We start from the raw sequence: 17,327 nt of genomic DNA, 5'->3' as shown, positions 1-17,327 counted from the left end.
GGCTAAGTTATCTTGATCAATGGCCAAGTTATCCTAGCCAAGGGCTATAGTTATTCTGCTTAAAGGTTAGTGATCTTGACCAGTGTCTAAGATATTTTTGCCAGGAGCTAAAAGTTATCCTGGTCAAAGGGTGACCTATCCTGGCCAGGGGTAATGCTATCCTAACTAAGAGTTGATTTATCCTGGATAGGGGAACGTTATCCTGCCCAGAGGCAGAAATATCGAACACTGGGTTATCGTATTGGCACGATCTAGAGTTGTATGATTTACCAGTACTGTGACTTTAGTGAAGATGTCAGCAAAACAGTTATCGAACGAGTGATGGTGAATACGTTACCTTATTGGGCAAGAAGAGCGTTGCTATTTAAGCCAAAATCGCAAGTTTTACCTATTCAGCACGATATATATATATATATATATATATATATATATATATATATATATATATATATATATATATATATATATATATATATATATATATATATATATATATATATATATATATGCAATAAGATCACAGTAAACAGGTGATTTCAGAATATGCAAAACAACCACTCTGAAAGAATAGAGAAATTCCAAGCGCTTTCGTGACTACTCACATTATCAAGGAACTATGTTCCTTGATAATGTGAGTAGTCACGAAAGCGCTTGGAATTTCTCTATTCTTTCAGAGTGGTTGTTTTGCATATATATATATATATATATATATATATATATATATATATATATATATATATATATATATATATATATATATATATATATATATATATATATATTTATATATATAATATATAATAAACTGTTTTACTGCCGTGAAACAGCACTGAAATTACTTTCCTACATGTATGTGTGTGTGTGTGTGTGTGAAATAGCACTGAGCTCTAGCTGTCGGACTCTGTTTTTTATATGTGAGGCGTGGTTGCATGTGTGCTCAACGTGCTTCCCATGCGATCATAAGTTAAAAGTATAGGCAGATGACCCCACCTGTTCTGTTGACCCAATATGTTAGTAAACTACTGCAATTTATTTTGGTGAATATTTTGCGACTTGTTTATTTGCAGGGGTTGCATTAATTAATAGATTACTAGAGGGAGGGAGGGAGAGGAGAGAACGAGAGAGAGAGGCATATAAACAGAAAGAGGAGAGAGGAAGGTGAAAGAGAGACACCCAACCAGACAGCTAACGTGTGTAAAGGCTTTTATCAAAGTATCTTTGTCTATATCGTGATCGTCTTGCTACACATTTGAGGTTACGGTAGTAAAGCGAGAAGGTTATCTTTCCCACCTCTGGCTCACACATGCCATGGATGTTGGTCAGAAATAAAGTATTTAAAATGTGTCCAGAAATTTACATGGAAAGGACCCTAAACATAAGCTTTGCATGTCTACTACTACTGCTGCTACTACTGCTGATGCTACTACTACCAATACTACTGCTGATGCTACTACTACCAATACTACTGCTAATGCTACTACTTCCAGTACTACTGCTAATGCTACTACTACCAATACTACTGCTAATGCTACTACTACCAATACTACTGCTAATGCTACTACTACCAATACTACTGCTGATGCTACTACTACCAATACTACTGCTAATGCTACTACTACCAATACTACCGCTAATGCTACTACTACCAATACTACCGCTGATGCTACTACTACCAATACTACTGCTAATGCTACTACTACCAATACTACTGCTGATGCTACTACTACCAATACTACTGCTGATGCTACTACTACCAATACTACTGCTAATGCTACTACTACCAGTACTACTGCTAATGCTACTACTACCAATACTACTGCTGATGCTACTACTACCAATACTACTGCTAATGCTACTACTACCAATACTACTGCTAATGCTACTACTACCAATACTACTGCTAATGCTACTACTACCAATACTACTGCTAATGCTACTACTACCAATACTACTGCTGATGCTACTACTACCAATACTACTGCTGATGCTACTACTACCAAGACTACTACTGATGCTACTACTACCAATACTACTGCTAATGCTACTACTACCAATACTACTGCTGATGCTACTACTACCAATACTACTGCTGATGCTACTACTACCAATACTACTGCTAATGCTACTACTACCAATACTACTGCTAATGCTACTACTACCAATACTACTGCTGATGCTACTACTACCAATACTACTGCTAATGCTACTACTACCAATACTACTGCTAATGCTACTACTACCAATACTACTGCTGATGCTACTACTACCAATACTACTACTTATTACTGTTACTAATACTACAATTGCTACTTATTACTATTACAACTTCTACAATAACCACTAATAATACTACTTATTACGACTACTAATACTACTACTATTATTTTCATTACTACTACTACTACTGCCATAGTCACTGCTACTACCGGCACTATTACTATCCTTATTATACAAACACTGTTAATACTTTTACTATCCTTACTACAACTACTACTAATACTACTACATAGAACAAAGAAAGACAAAGGTTGCATTATTGCGACTCGAACATTTTACTATTAACTTAGGATTATATATATATATATATATATATATATATATATATATATATATATATATATATATATATATATATATATATATATATATATATATAGTTTAGGAGTTGTTGGTGCAATTATTTAATAAATGTATGGAAGAGGGTAAAGTACCTAGGGATTGGCAGAGAGCATGCATAGTTCCTTTGTATAAAGGCAAAGGGGATAAAAGAGAGTGCAAAAATTATAGGGGGATAAGTCTGCTGAGTATACCTGGTAAAGTGTATGGTCGAGTTATTATTGAAAGAATTAAGAGTAAGACGGAGAATAGGATAGCAGATGAACAAGGAGGCTTTAGGAAAGGTAGGGGGTGTGTGGACCAGGTGTTTACAGTGAAACATATAAGTGAACAGTATTTAGATAAGGCTAAAGAGGTCTTTGTGGCATTTATGGATTTGGAAAAGGCGTATGACAGGGTGGATAGGGGGGCAATGTGGCAGATGTTGCAAGTGTATGGTGTAGGAGGTAGGTTACTGAAAGCAGTGAAGAGTTTTTACGAGGATAGTGAGGCTCAAGTTAGAGTATGTAGGAAAGAGGGAAATTTTTTCCCAGTAAAAGTAGGCCTTAGACAAGGATGTGTGATGTCACCGTGGTTGTTTAATATATTTATAGATGGGGTTGTAAGAGAAGTAAATGCGAGGGTCTTGACAAGAGGCGTAGAGTTAAAAGATAAAGAATCACACACAAAGTGGGAGTTGTCACAGCTGCTCTTTGCTGATGACACTGTGCTCTTGGGAGATTCTGAAGAGAAGTTGCAGAGATTGGTGGATGAATTTGGTAGGGTGTGCAAAAGAAGAAAATTAAAGGTGAATACAGGAAAGAGTAAGGTTATGAGGATAACAAAAAGATTAGGTGATGAAAGATTGAATATCAGATTGGAGGGAGAGAGTATGGAGGAGGTGAATGTATTCAGATATTTGGGAGTGGACGTGTCAGCGGATGGGTCTATGAAAGATGAGGTGAATCATAGAATTGATGAGGGAAAAAGAGTGAGTGGTGCACTTAGGAGTCTGTGGAGACAAAGAACTTTGTCCTTGGAGGCAAAGAGGGGAATGTATGAGAGTATAGTTTTACCAACGCTCTTATATGGGTGTGAAGCATGGGTGATGAATGTTGCAGCGAGGAGAAGGCTGGAGGCAGTGGAGATGTCATGTCTGAGGGCAATGTGTGGTGTGAATATAATGCAGAGAATTCGTAGTTTGGAAGTTAGGAGGAGGTGCGGGATTACCAAAACTGTTGTCCAGAGGGCTGAGGAAGGGTTGTTGAGGTGGTTCGGACATGTAGAGAGAATGGAGCGAAACAGAATGACTTCAAGAGTGTATCAGTCTGTAGTGGAAGGAAGGCGGGGTAGGGGTCGGCCTAGGAAAGGTTGGAGAGAGGGGGTAAAGGAGGTTTTGTGTGCGAGGGGCTTGGACTTCCAGCAGGTATGCATGAGCGTGTTTGATAGGAGTGAATGGAGACAAATGGTTTTTAATACTTGACGTGCTGTTGGAGTGTGAGCAAAGTAACATTTATGAAGGGGTTCAGGGAAACCGGCAGGCCGGACTTGAGTCCTGGAGATGGGAAGTACAGTGCCTGCACTCTGAAGGAGGGGTGTTAATGTTGCAGTTTAAAAACTGTAGTGTAAAGCACCCTTCTGGCAAGACAGTGATGGAGTGAATGATGGTGAAATTTTTTCTTTTTCGGGCCACCCTGCCTTGGTGGGAATCGGCCAGTGTGATAATAAATAAAATATATATATATATATATATATATATATATATATATATATATATATATATATATATATATATATATATATATATATATATATATATATATATATATATATGTCGTGCCGAATATGTAAAACTGGTCAATTAGCAATAACTCATTTAAAATTAATTCCTTTCTAAAATTTTCTCTTATACGTTTAAAGATATATTTTTTTCAATAATGTTAATGTAAATTTTTTTAATTTTGCACCAAAAGAATCTTAGAAAACTTACCTAACCTTATTACAACAAGAACAATTTATTATACACCTGACGCGCGACAATACCGGACTCATAAGAAAAGAGGAACACTGCAGTAGGTCCGCTGGTCCAACATCCCACTAACAAAATATTCCACCTAAGAAATAAGGTTTATTATTTGTCCAATGTATTATTAAACTCTAACCAAATTTTATTAATTATAAATGAGTCTAATTTATATAAACCTAAGGAAATATTCATATTATTTTCAAAACTGCTTTTTATGAAACAAGATTCAATTATATTTCTGTCAACCATGGACTTGCTTGATACAACTTTCTCAACTTTTTGAAAATCAATTGGATGGTTAAAATCTCTCGCATGAATAAATAGAGCATTGGAATCTTGTCCAGTTCTAATGCTATATTTATGTTGTTTTAATCTAAGTTCGAGATTTTTACCAGTTTGACCGTAATAAACTTATCGCAAATTTTACAAGGAATTTTATAGATACATCCGTCAGCATTTTGAGGGGAATTCTTTATCAAAAGTTTTTTTTACTGTATCAAGATTTTTAAATACAACTTTAATATTAAAAGTCTTAAGAAGAGAAGGCATATCAACCAAGTTTTCATGGTAAGGGAGAACCAACATATTTTTAGTTGAATAAGGTTGGTTGTCCCTTTTTGGGTTGTAAAAAGTATTTCTAGCAATTTTAAATGATTTATCAATTACATTTCTCGGATATTTCAGATCAATAGCTATTTCATAAATTTTGGATATTTCTTCGTCTATGAACTCTGGACTACAAATACGTAAAGCTCTCAAAAACATTGATGAGAAAACAGACAGTTTAACTCTATCTTGTTGAGAAGAACAATAGTGTACATAGGAACAGTTATTTGTAGGTTTTCTGTAAATTTTAAATTTGAATTCATTATTACTCTTAATAATTAAAACATCTAGAAAAGGCAATGAGTTATTTTCCTCAAACACAACAGTAAAGTTTATAGAATGGGCTAAGCTATTTAATTTGCCAAGGAAATGGTGTATATCTACATTATTGGGCATAAGACATAAAATATCGTCAACATATCTGAACCATTTTGCTCTATTAGGGAGGATTGTGTTAAGCAATCTTGTTTCAAAAAATTCCGTGTATAGATTATTAAGAACAGGTGAAAGAGGATTTCCCATTGCCATACCAAATTTCTGAGTGTAAAACTTATCATTAAATACAAATTTTGCATCAACAATGCAAAGTTTAATAAGTTTAATGGTGGTAGGAACTGGCAATGGTAAAACATAATTAATGAGTTCTTCAGATAAGAAACTTAATAAATCATCAACAGAAACTTTCGTAAACAAGGAAGTAACATCAAAACTAACCATGTTAAAATCATTTAAGTCAGTCAAGGAGCTTAATTTATTAACTATATGTATGTGTGTGTATGTGTGTGTGTGTGTGTGTGTACAAATATAGGGAGGTACCACCTCTAGAACTGTACTGGGGACCCTCATCCTCAGAGAAGAGAATAAACTTGTTTCAGGGAAAACTCAAGGTTCTTCCCGGAGCTGTTTGAATATTTTCTTCTCCTACCACCCCCTATATTCTATATTCTATGTGAACTTTATATAACCCAAATAGCGTATTTGAAAATTATGATGATACCTAAAGTAAAATGTAATGTGGCTTGAGAATGGCCCATTAAGAACCGAAATGTCTGAACTTTCCTTTTCAAAGTAAATCGTAAATTGTTCGAGCCACGATATTGTAATCTCTCTTCTTCTTCTGTGTAACTACACGATGTACTGATGTAATTATAAAACTTCGGGATTTACTGTTAAATTTTTCTGAAATATACAAGTCATAAAAATACAGGTAGTACCCTGATGAATATGTGTCAGCAAATTTGTTCCTCGTAACCAAATATATTCTGCTCCATTACACTGATTATCATTCTGCTTTATTCCACGATGAATGGAATTTTTTTTAATGCTGGACAGCATTTTATTTCCTTGTTCCACTTTCTAGATTTGTTAGGAAGGAGCGGTGTTCTGTTTGTCTAGACTAGGTGAGTGCAGCTGGGGAAGTGTGTGTGTGTGTGCCTGTCTCTGTTAGAAAACGGAGGATCAAGCCTCCTGAATAATTCCCAAGGGTCTAGTGCAACTGCTCTTTCAAACTTAACAAACAATTTATTTATACCAATAAAGGATTCGCAAGATTTGTCCACGTCGTGTTAATGATAAAGTTGATGATTAACTGGATATCTAAACCCGTTATTCAGTCTCACAACACGAGTAATAACCTTGAACATCTGAACGTGTCCTGGTTACACACAACCACATAAATGCACACACAGTCATAAATGAATTTATGAATGCATTTATGATTGTATAAACTAATGTAATCTAACCAAATTCATCTTAATCTTATCTAACCTTATTTTTACCTTGTTTACCTAACTTAACATTATCTTGTCTTACCTAACTTCAAATTATCTTGTCTAACCTAGCCTAACTTAACATTAGTGTAACCTAATCTATAAATGGGAAAATAGTATTTTTAAGTCTACAGGAAATGTTAAGAAAATAGCTTTGGGAATCGCCTGAAAAGCGTAATAATATGATCAGGTTTAACCCTGGGGTTCAACCCTATCATATTACTACGTTTTTTAGGCAACGGTATGAGGTATAGGGAAAGTTTAAGGTGCTGGAATGAAGGCGTGAAGGAAGTTGTGAGAGGCATTCCAGCCGAAATATCCAGCAGTCATGTATGAACATGTTAGTGAAAAAGATAGTGGAGACGAGTGAGTGTTGGAGATTTAAAGTGTTGTTGGAGTATGAGCGATGTAACATTTATAAAGCTTTTCCGTAACTTATTTCTTTTCAGCTAGACTGGTCAGACATGCACAGTTTTACTTATTCTTTTATTTTAGACTTGTTTGGTATACTCACAGAAATTAGTGAGGCTGGCAATACTTTCCTCACATTAAACTGGCCTAATCTTGACAGAATTTACGCAGAATAGGAGCGTTTAATTTCACCTAATTTAGTAAAGGCCAATATGCATATAATACTATTTAATGTTTATTACGTATTGCATTACGCTAAAGCAGGTTTTTGAAGAGTTATTGCAAGAAGGACTTGAAACTCCGCTTGCTTGGCCAAACGATGCTTGCCGAATTAGCCTGGTCGGTACGGCATGAAAAACACTGTGTAAATGTGCGTGTATATACATAATACTTTATTAATAAAATAAAAAATAAAATAAAATATTTATTACCTAGAAGGTTAACAGGTAGTGGAATATAATGTTTTACACTGATAATTTACATTTAAATGTCCCTAGTAACGCATTGCACCTCCATCAAAAATAAGATTAACTTAAGGCTAAATTAAAGTTAATTCCTGACTAAGGTTAACTTAGCGTTCATAATCTCCAGATTAATTATGTGAGTGCTAAAATTGACATTAATTAGTTGCTTGAGGATTAAGTTTACTAATACATAAGTTTACAAGCACCTCAACTGCTCAGGGTAACAAAATTTTGTCTTTTAATAACAGCATTGCTAATTATGACGGAGGAGTGGCATAAAACAATACTAACAGTTAAATGTAAAGGTAAGCACTTCTTATCTAAATAAGAGGTAAATAAGACATGCGTATTTTTGAAGCTTTTGTTTGGCAGGGTATAATGATCTTTGGTGCGTGTGTGTGTGTGTGTGTGTGTGCTCACCTAATTGTATTTACCTAATTATGGTTGCAGGGGTCGAAACTCAGCTCCTGGCCCCGCCTTTTCACTGATCGCTACTAGGTCTTCCCTCTCTCTGCTTTCTGAGCTTTGTCATACCTCGTCTTAACGCTATGTATGGTTCCTGCCTCCACTACGTCACTTGCTAGGCTATTCCACTTCCTGACGACTCTATGACTAAAGAAATACTTCCTAACATCCCTGTGACTCGTCTGAGTCTTCAGCTTCCATTTGTGACCCCTTGTTTCTGTGTCCCCTCTCTGGAACATCCTGTCTTTGTCCACCTTATCTATTTCCCGCAGTATCTTGTATGTTGTTATTCTGTCCTCCAGTGTCGTCAGTCAGATTTTCCTCAACCTTTCATCGTAGGACATTTCCCTGAGCTCTGGAACTAGCCTTGTTACAAACCTTTGCACTTTCTCTAACTTCTTGGCGTGCTTGACGTGTGTGTGTTTGTGTATGTGTGTGTGTGTGTTTGTGTGTGTGTGTGTGTGTGTGTGTGTGTGTGTGTGTGTGTGTGTGTGTGTGTGTGTGTGTGTACTCACCTAGTTGAGATTGCAGGGGTCGAGTCCGAGCTCCTGGGCCCGCCTCTTCACTGGTCGCCACTAGGTCACTCTCACAAATAACCCGCACATAAAAGAGAGAAGCTTACGACGACGTTTCGGTCCGACTTGGACCATTGACAAAGTCACACTAACCAGAGGTGGAGCAGGACGGCTATATATAGGCAGGAAGAGGTGGTGGTGGTAGTAGTAGTAGTAGTAGTAGTAGTAGTAGTAGTAGTAGTAGTAGTACAAGAGTTGTATATAATACCGACAAGATGAAATTAAAACACATGCACAACACCCGGGCATCCCCTTGCATGTGTCTTAATTTCATCTTGTCGGTATTATATACAACTCTTGTACTACTACTACTACTACTACTACTACTACTACTACTACTACTACTACTACTACTACTACTACCACCACCTCTTCCTGCCTATATATAGCCGTCCTGCTCCACCTCTGGTTAGTGTGACTTTGTTAATGGTCCAAGTCGGACCGAAACGTCGTCGTAAGCTTCTCTCTTTTATGTGCGGGTTATTTGTGTATCGTTCCAGTCACGGTATTGTGCCTTTTTTGTTATTTAGGTCACTCTCCCTGAACCATGAGCTTTATCGTACCTCTGCTTAAAGCTATGTATGGATCCTGCCTCCACTACATCGCTTCCCAAACTATTCCACTTCCTGACTACTTTGTGGCTGAAGAAATACTTCCTAACATCCCTGTGATTCATCTGTGTCTTCAGCTTCCAACTGTGTCTCCGTGTTGTTGTGTCCAGTCTCTGGAACATCCTGTGTGTGTGTGTGTGTACTCACCTAATTGTGGTTGCAGGGGTCGAGACTCACCTCCTGGCACCGCCTCTTCACTGATTGCTACTGGATCCTCTCTCTCTCTGCTTCCTGAGCTTTGTCATACCTCTTCTTAAAACTATGTATGGTTCCTGCCTCCACTACTTCACTTGCTAGGCTATTCCACTTGCTGACAACTCTATGACTGAAGAAATACTTCCTAACGTCCCTGTGACTCGTCTGAGTCTTCAGCTTCCAGTTGTGACCCCTTGTCCCTGTGTCCCCTCTCTGGAACATCCTATCTCTGTCCACCTTGTCTATTCCCCGCAGTATCTTGTATGTCGTTATCATGTCTCCCCTGACCCTTCTGTCCTCCAGTGTCGTCAGTCCGATTTCCCTTAACCTTTCCTCGTACGACATTCCCTTGAGCTCTGGGACTAGCCTTGTTGCAAACCTTTGTACTTTCTCTAACTTCTTGACGTGCTTGACCAGGTGTGGGTTCCAGACTGGTGCTGCATACTCCAGTATGGGCCTAACATACACAGTGTACAGTGTCTTGAACGATTCCTTATTAAGGTATCGGAACGCTATTCTCAAGTTTGCCAGGCGCCCGTATGCTGCAGCGGTTATTTGGTTGATGTGTGCCTCCGGTGATGTGCTCGGTGTTATTGTCACCCCAAGGTCTTTCTCCCTGAGTGAGGTCTGTAGTCTTTGTCCACCTAGCCTATACTCTGTCTGCGGTCTTCTTTGCCTCTCCCCAATCTTCATGACTTTGCATTTGGCTGGATTGAATTCGAGAAGCCAGTTACTGGACCACATGTCCAGCCTCTCCAGGTCTCTTTGCAGTCCTGCCTCATCCTCGTCCGATTTAATTCTTCTCATCAACTTCACGTCATCTGCGAACAGGGACACTTCAGAGTCTATTCCTTCCATCATGTCGTTCACATATATCAAAAATAGCACTGGTCCTAGAACTGACCCCTGTGGGACCCCGCTCGTAACAGGCGCCCACTGTGATACCTCTTCACGTACCATGACTCGTTGCTGCCTCCCTGTCAGGTATTCCCTTATCCATTGCAGTGCCCTTCCTTTTACGTGTGCCTGATCCTCCAGCTTCTGCACTAATCTCTTGTGGGGAACTGTGTCAAAGGCCTTCCTGCAGTCTAGGAAAACGCAATCTACCCAACCCTCTCTCTCGTGTCTTACTTCTGTTACCTTGTCATAAAACTCCAGGAGGTTTGTGATACAAGATTTGCCTTCCATGAACCCATGCTGGTTTTCATTTATAATCTTGTTCCTTTCCAGGTGTTCGACCACTCTCCTCCTGATAATCTTCTCCATGACTTTGCACACGATACATGTCAGAGACACAGGTCTGTAGTTTAGTGCCTCGTTTCTGTTTCCTTTCTTAAATATGGGGACTACATTAGCTGTCTTCCATTTCTCAGGTAGTTGCCCAGTTTCAAGGGATGTGTTGAAGATTGTGGTTAGAGGCACACACAGCATCTCTGCTCTTTCTCTAAGGACCCATGGGGAGATGTTGTCCGGTCCCATCGCCTTTGAGGTGTCAACGTCACTTAAGAGCTTCTTCACCTCCTCCTCAGTTGTTCGTATGTCATCCAACACTTGTTGGTATATTCCCTCTTGATGTTCCCTTCTGTTCTGTCTTCCCACAGCCCTTCCTGTCTCTACTGTAAAAACTTCCTTAAATCTCCTGTTCAGCTCCTCACATACCTCCTGATCATTTCTTGTGAGTTCTCCACCTTCTGTCCTTAATCTGATCACCTGGTCTTTGACTGTTGTCTTCCTCCTGATGTGGCTATACAACAGTTTCGGGTCAGTCTTGATTCTCGATGCTATGTCATTTTCATACTGTCGCTGGGCCTCCCTCCTTACCTGTGCGTACTCATTCCTGGCTCTGCGACTGATCTCCCTATTTTCGTGTGTTCTCTGCCTTCTGTACTTTTTCCATTCTCTATTGCACTTTGTTTTTGCCTCCTTACACCGTCGGGTGAACCAGGGGCTTGTTCTGGTCTTCCCGTTGTTACTGTTGCCCTTGGGAATGAACCTTTCCACTGCCTCCTTGCATTTTGTTGCTACATATTCCATCATTTCATTTACTGTCTTTCCTGCCAGTTCTCTGTCCCACTGGACCTCCCGCAGGAAGTTCTTCAACCCTATGTAGTTCCCTCTTTTATAGTCAGGTTTTTCCCATTCTACTCCTGTTATTCTCTCCACTTGTGTGTGTGTGTGTGTGTGTGTGTGTGTCTGCAGGTTGAAGCACGAGACAGACAAGGATGCAGGGGTTCGTGGCAGTACTCGTGAAGCTTTTGTTAGACAGGAAATAACAATATTTGGTGGGTGTGTCTGCAGGTTGAAGCACGAGACAAGGACGCTGGGGACCAGCACGGGCTCCTCTACACTCTACGTGGTGATGGAGTGGATGGTTACACTCCTGCCGATGCTTTCTTCACCATTAACCCACGCACTGGAGAACTTATCCAACTGAGGGTAAGCGAGAGGAAAAATTGCCTCCTTAGAACCCCTCACATGGGAGTGCTGAACTTGATGAAGGTGAGTGAGGGCAAGGGGAATGTCTTCTTCAACCCTCGCATGGGTGAGTTTATCTCGATGAAGGTGAGGGAAAAGCGTCTTATTCAACTTAATTTTAATGAAGGTGAAAGGAAAACGTCTTGTTCTTCTCAACTTAAAATTTTAATGAAGGTGAAGGGGAAGACGTAAATATAATTTTTATGAAGGTGAGGGGACAACGTCTTCATCTCCCCCTTAATGAGTCTTCGACTCATAAGGGGGAGTTAATTTAGGTGAAGGTGAGTGAGGGGAGTAGGGGGAAAATACAGTATATTTATGAACCCCTCAAATGGAGAGTTGATCTGAGTGTGAGGGGAAAACCATCATCATCTATCACATGGAAGAGCGGATCCAAGTGAGGGGTAAATGAGGGGAAAATTTTCATCGGCCCTCACATGGGAATCTTACTCCAGTTGAGGATGGATGGATAAATTCAGTTGAGGATGAGGGGGGAAACTAGCTTCATCAACCCTAGCCGGAAACAGTTGATCCAAGGGCGACGAGAGAATTTCCTCGTCAACTCTCAAATTATAGTGAGCCAATCAGAGGATTTGACATGGAGTTGAGGGTGATTGATCTTCCGTCAACCCAAGTACGAGGGTGAACTGAACCAGCTGAGGGTAAACAAAGGGAAAAATGTCTTCTTCTTCTTCTTCTTCTTCTTCTTCTTCTTCTCTCTTTTGGAAGACTTTATTATGATGTTAACAAATGATCGACATCATTGTTAACACATGATCGACATCATTGTTAACAAATGATCGACATCAGTGTTAACAAATGATCGACATCATTGTTAACAAATGATCGACATCATTGTTAACAAATGATCGACATCAGTGTTAACAAATGATCGACCTCACTATGACTCACTCAAGTGATGGTGAGGTAGTGAGGTTTGTGGCATGATGAGTCGTCTCTTCCAGGCTGCAGTACACTCTTGTCCTCAGGACTGTAAGTCATGAATGGGTCCATGGGGAATAAAAACTTGATTTATGGGGAAGAAAGTTTTCAGGCAAAGTGCTGTAGCGTTCATCTCAATCCCTCTGAGATACTGATTGAGGTTACTTTCGCTTTCTCTCTCTCTCTCTCTCTCTCTCTCTCACACACACCAAAAAAAAAAAAAAGACGGGGAGGTTAAGAAACTTGTGGTCAATCTGGATAAATCAAAGACAATTGGATCTGACAAAGGGTCACCATGGATTTTGCGAGAGGGAGCGGGAACACATTGTGAACCAATAGCCTTTGTCTATAATAAGTCAATGGATACAAGACAGCTGCCAGAGTTCTGAAAAAACAGCTTGTTGGCAACAGACAGGAGGCGTTGAACTACGCACCAGTTTCTCTGACAACCATATCTGGCACGGTAATGGAGACATGAAAGAGAGAGAGAGAGAGAGAGAGAGAGAGAGAGAGAGAGAGAATCACATGCATATGCAGACGACTGTACACTGACATTCACTTATCCAAGAGAAGAAATGCCAGCTGCTCTAAGCTACATCAATCACCAGCTGAGAGCTATATCAGCTTGGGGAAATAGATGGCAAGTAACATTTGCACCTGAGAAAACGCAAATGATGATCATCTCTAGGCACCATGATGGTAATCCTGGTGCAGTAGTAAGGATGAATGGGAGGATGTTGGCACCTGGAGAAGAAGTTGATATCCTTGGGGTGAAATTTGACTCCAAACTAACCATGAAGAACCATGTTGTAAATCTTGCAAACAAGGCAGCCAGGAAGCTTACAGCACTTCGCCGTATCTCGCATCTGCTTGACAGTAGGGGTTGCAAGATCCTGTACGAGGCACAAGTACGCTCACACCTTGAGTATGCTCCACTTTCTTGGTTTGCCTGCCCCCCCTCTCATCTGCGACTGCTTGACAGAGTAGAGAACAGAGCAAGACGTCTCATCTCTCGCCTGGACCCATCCTGGATAGATCTGTCATTTCAGCAGAGCCTTCAACATAGGAGGGATGTGGGTGGCCTTACTGTTATGTACAAGGCCAATATTGTCAAAATACCACACTTGGATCCACTTCGAGGACAGCGTGAAACAAGCTTTTATGCCACAAGACGGGCAGAAAGCAGCAACTTCACTCTGGCTGTACCCTTCTCCAGAACATCACTCCATCTGAGATCATACATACCCAGGATGACTCGAGTATGGAACACATTCGTACAGCATAATGATGTCAACGAGATAAAGTCAGTTGGTCAAATGAAAATGCTGGCCCACAGATGGCTCCAACTTCATCCTGTCCCGTACTTGTATGTCTCATAACAATAAAAATGCTTTCAAATGAGCTGATGTAGGTAACAGCTCTTAGCTTGCCAATAAAATTAGGAATCCTTAATCTGTAATATAGCTGTCAATAAAGCTAGGGATCCTTAACCTTGTCAAACCCTGTGTAAAAAAAAAAAAAAAAAAAAAAAAAAGAGAGAGAGAGAGAGAGAGAGAGAGAGAGACAGAGAGACAGAGAGAGAGAGAGAGAGAGAGAGAGAGAGAGAGAGAGAGAGAGAGGAGAGAGAGAGAGAGAGAGAGAGAGAGAGAGAGAGAGAGAGAGAGAGAGAGAGGAGAGAGAGAGAGAGAGAGAGAGAGAGAGAGAGAGAGAGAGAGAGAGAGAGAGAGAGAGAGAGAGAGAGAGAGAGAGAGAGAGAGAGAGAGAGAGAGAGAGAGAGAGAGAGGTTTTGTGGAATTCATTTTCTTAGACTGCATTAAGGCATTTGACATGCACCCCGAAAGAGGCTGCGCCAAATCCTTGAGGCGCAGGAGGAAAGACCAGGGAACGTAATTCGATGGATCAAAGAATATTTTCGGGAAATGAAACAAAGCCTGACTTTCAGGAAAGAGACTTTAGAAAGAGAAAAGTAACTAGCGGGGTGCCGCAAGGATCGCTAATAGGACCAATATTGCTTTCGCTTTGTGTGAATGACATTCCAGATGGGATTTATTCACATATATTCATATTTCCTTATGATGTAAAACTGATAAGAAGAATAAAAACTGACGAGGGCAAGGAAAGGCTTCAGAGGGATTTGGACAATTGCAAGATTGATCAGATTAGTGGTTGCTTGAATTCAATCCCCGTAAATACAAGTTTATGAATATTGGAGAAAGAGCAAGAAGACGAGAAACGGGGTATAGACTGGGGGAGCAAATGCTGCAGACTTCTCTCGGAAAGAAAGAAAGAGGGTTGAGCATAGTGCCTAGTAAATCATCAGAAGCTTACCTGTGTTCAATAACCATTACAGACAATGCTCGTCTGACACATCTAAGAGTAGCCTTTAGGAATCTAAACAAAGATGCCCTTTATACAATATACGTCAGTTACCCTTCTGGGAGGATGTAGCACCACTACGGAACTTTCATCTGGAAGAGCAGGTCCCTGAGCTAAGGGGCATGAGCTACAAGGGTAGGCTATTGGAAATGAATCTGGCAACATTGAAGAACAGAAAAAGGAGGAAGACATGATAAAAACATACAAAATACTCAGGAGGATAGAGTAGACTGAGACAGGTTGAGAGGAGTGAAACGAGAACTCGGGGGAAGTGCTTGTAGTTAAAGTCACAAATAAGCCAAAGGAATGTCATGGTCGGGAAGTGGAATTATCTTAATGAAGAGTTATAAGAGTAGGTACGACAAGTCCCACGAGGCTAAGATGAAGTGAATCTGACAACAACAATTTAAGAGGCGGGGCCAGGATGTGAGACTCAACCCTGGAACACAAAATAGGTGACCACATATAGACGAATACACACACCACACACACACACACACACACACACACACACACACACACACACACACACACACACACACACACACACACACACACACACACACACACACAACCCTTCCATTCACTTTTATCTATATACTTATCTAGCGCCTTCACTCTGCCAGTGCTGGGAAAAGCCTGCCAGAGTGTTTAATGAATATATTAACTTCTCAACCTCTAAAAATCCGGAAGTCATTGCTTGATAGAAAACATCAATTTATTTTTGTGTCAGTAACCCCTTACATACCCAACATTCAACATATTATAAATATGTTTATATTAACAAATAACCCGTATATAGGAGAAATAAACTTATGACGACGTTTCGGTTTGACTTAGACCATTTACAAGTCGGACCGAAACGTCGTCGTAAGCTCCTCTTTCCTACGTGCAGGTTATTTATGTATTGTTACAGTCACAGTATTGTACGTTTTCTGCACTGCACGCATATGTTATGTTAAATGTTATAGAATTAAATCAACGGATTTGTACAATATGTTACGGTTAAATAATCTTTATCTATACCAGCGGCGCTATGATGGCGTCTATAAGTTACCGATGTCTGCTGCTCAGCAGGAACACACAGAGGTGAAACACTGGAAAATAAAGGTTTGTGTTTCTAAATGTCTTTGTTTTTCCACGTTTAAAGCTTCAGACATTTTCCCGGTTTTCTTGGTGGCAGTGGACGCAGCAGTTGTGTAATTTTATTAGTCTTTTAAATAAAGAGGCATATGTGTGTTCTCCAGCCGTGAAAAAAGGCTTCTTGATGCCGTTTAACCTCCTGTTTCTCAAAGGTGGATCGAACTTTCGCCTCCCCTTGAGCTGAATGACCCACACGGGTTTTCGGCTTTATTTTAAATGTATTAAAATTATTTCTCCGTTGTTATTATTATTATTATTATTATTATTATTATTATTATTATTATTATTATTATCATTATTATTATTATTATTATTACTATTATTATTATTATTATTATTATTATTATTATTATTATTATTATTATTATTATTATTATTATTATATTCATGGGAAAACAATAAACCCATAAGGGTCATACAGCACCTTGGAGATGAAAGGGTAATCACGTTTTTTTTTCTGAGGAAGAAACAGGCAGTTTCACTGGCTTGGATCTTTGTTTTTATAAATATATAAATATATATATATATATATATATATATATATATATATATATATATATATATATATATATATATATATATATATATATATATATATATATGCAAGACAAGCCACGGGGGTGGAAATCTTCAGCTCAAGCACTTTGACACTTCTCAGTGCGTCATCAGGAGCT

General features: G+C 39.3%; 1 protein-coding gene across 3 annotated transcripts in view; it reads left to right on the top strand.

Annotated features, from left to right (window-relative positions):
• LOC128693161 (putative neural-cadherin 2) overlaps positions 1 to 17,327 on the top strand; it is a 919,455-nt gene that overhangs the window by 654,020 nt on the left and 248,108 nt on the right. For all 3 annotated transcript variants that reach the window (XM_070089401.1, XM_070089402.1, XM_070089403.1), the window contains one exon: positions 12,016 to 12,153. In XM_070089401.1, coding sequence (XP_069945502.1) covers positions 12,016 to 12,153 — 138 coding nt within the window. The remainder of the gene's footprint in view (positions 1 to 12,015; positions 12,154 to 17,327) is intronic.

Source organism: Cherax quadricarinatus, chromosome 28 (assembly GCF_038502225.1).
Source record: "Cherax quadricarinatus isolate ZL_2023a chromosome 28, ASM3850222v1, whole genome shotgun sequence".
NCBI classification, from domain to species: Eukaryota; Metazoa; Arthropoda; class Malacostraca; order Decapoda; family Parastacidae; genus Cherax; species Cherax quadricarinatus.
This window is presented reverse-complemented; position numbering and strand designations above follow the sequence as displayed.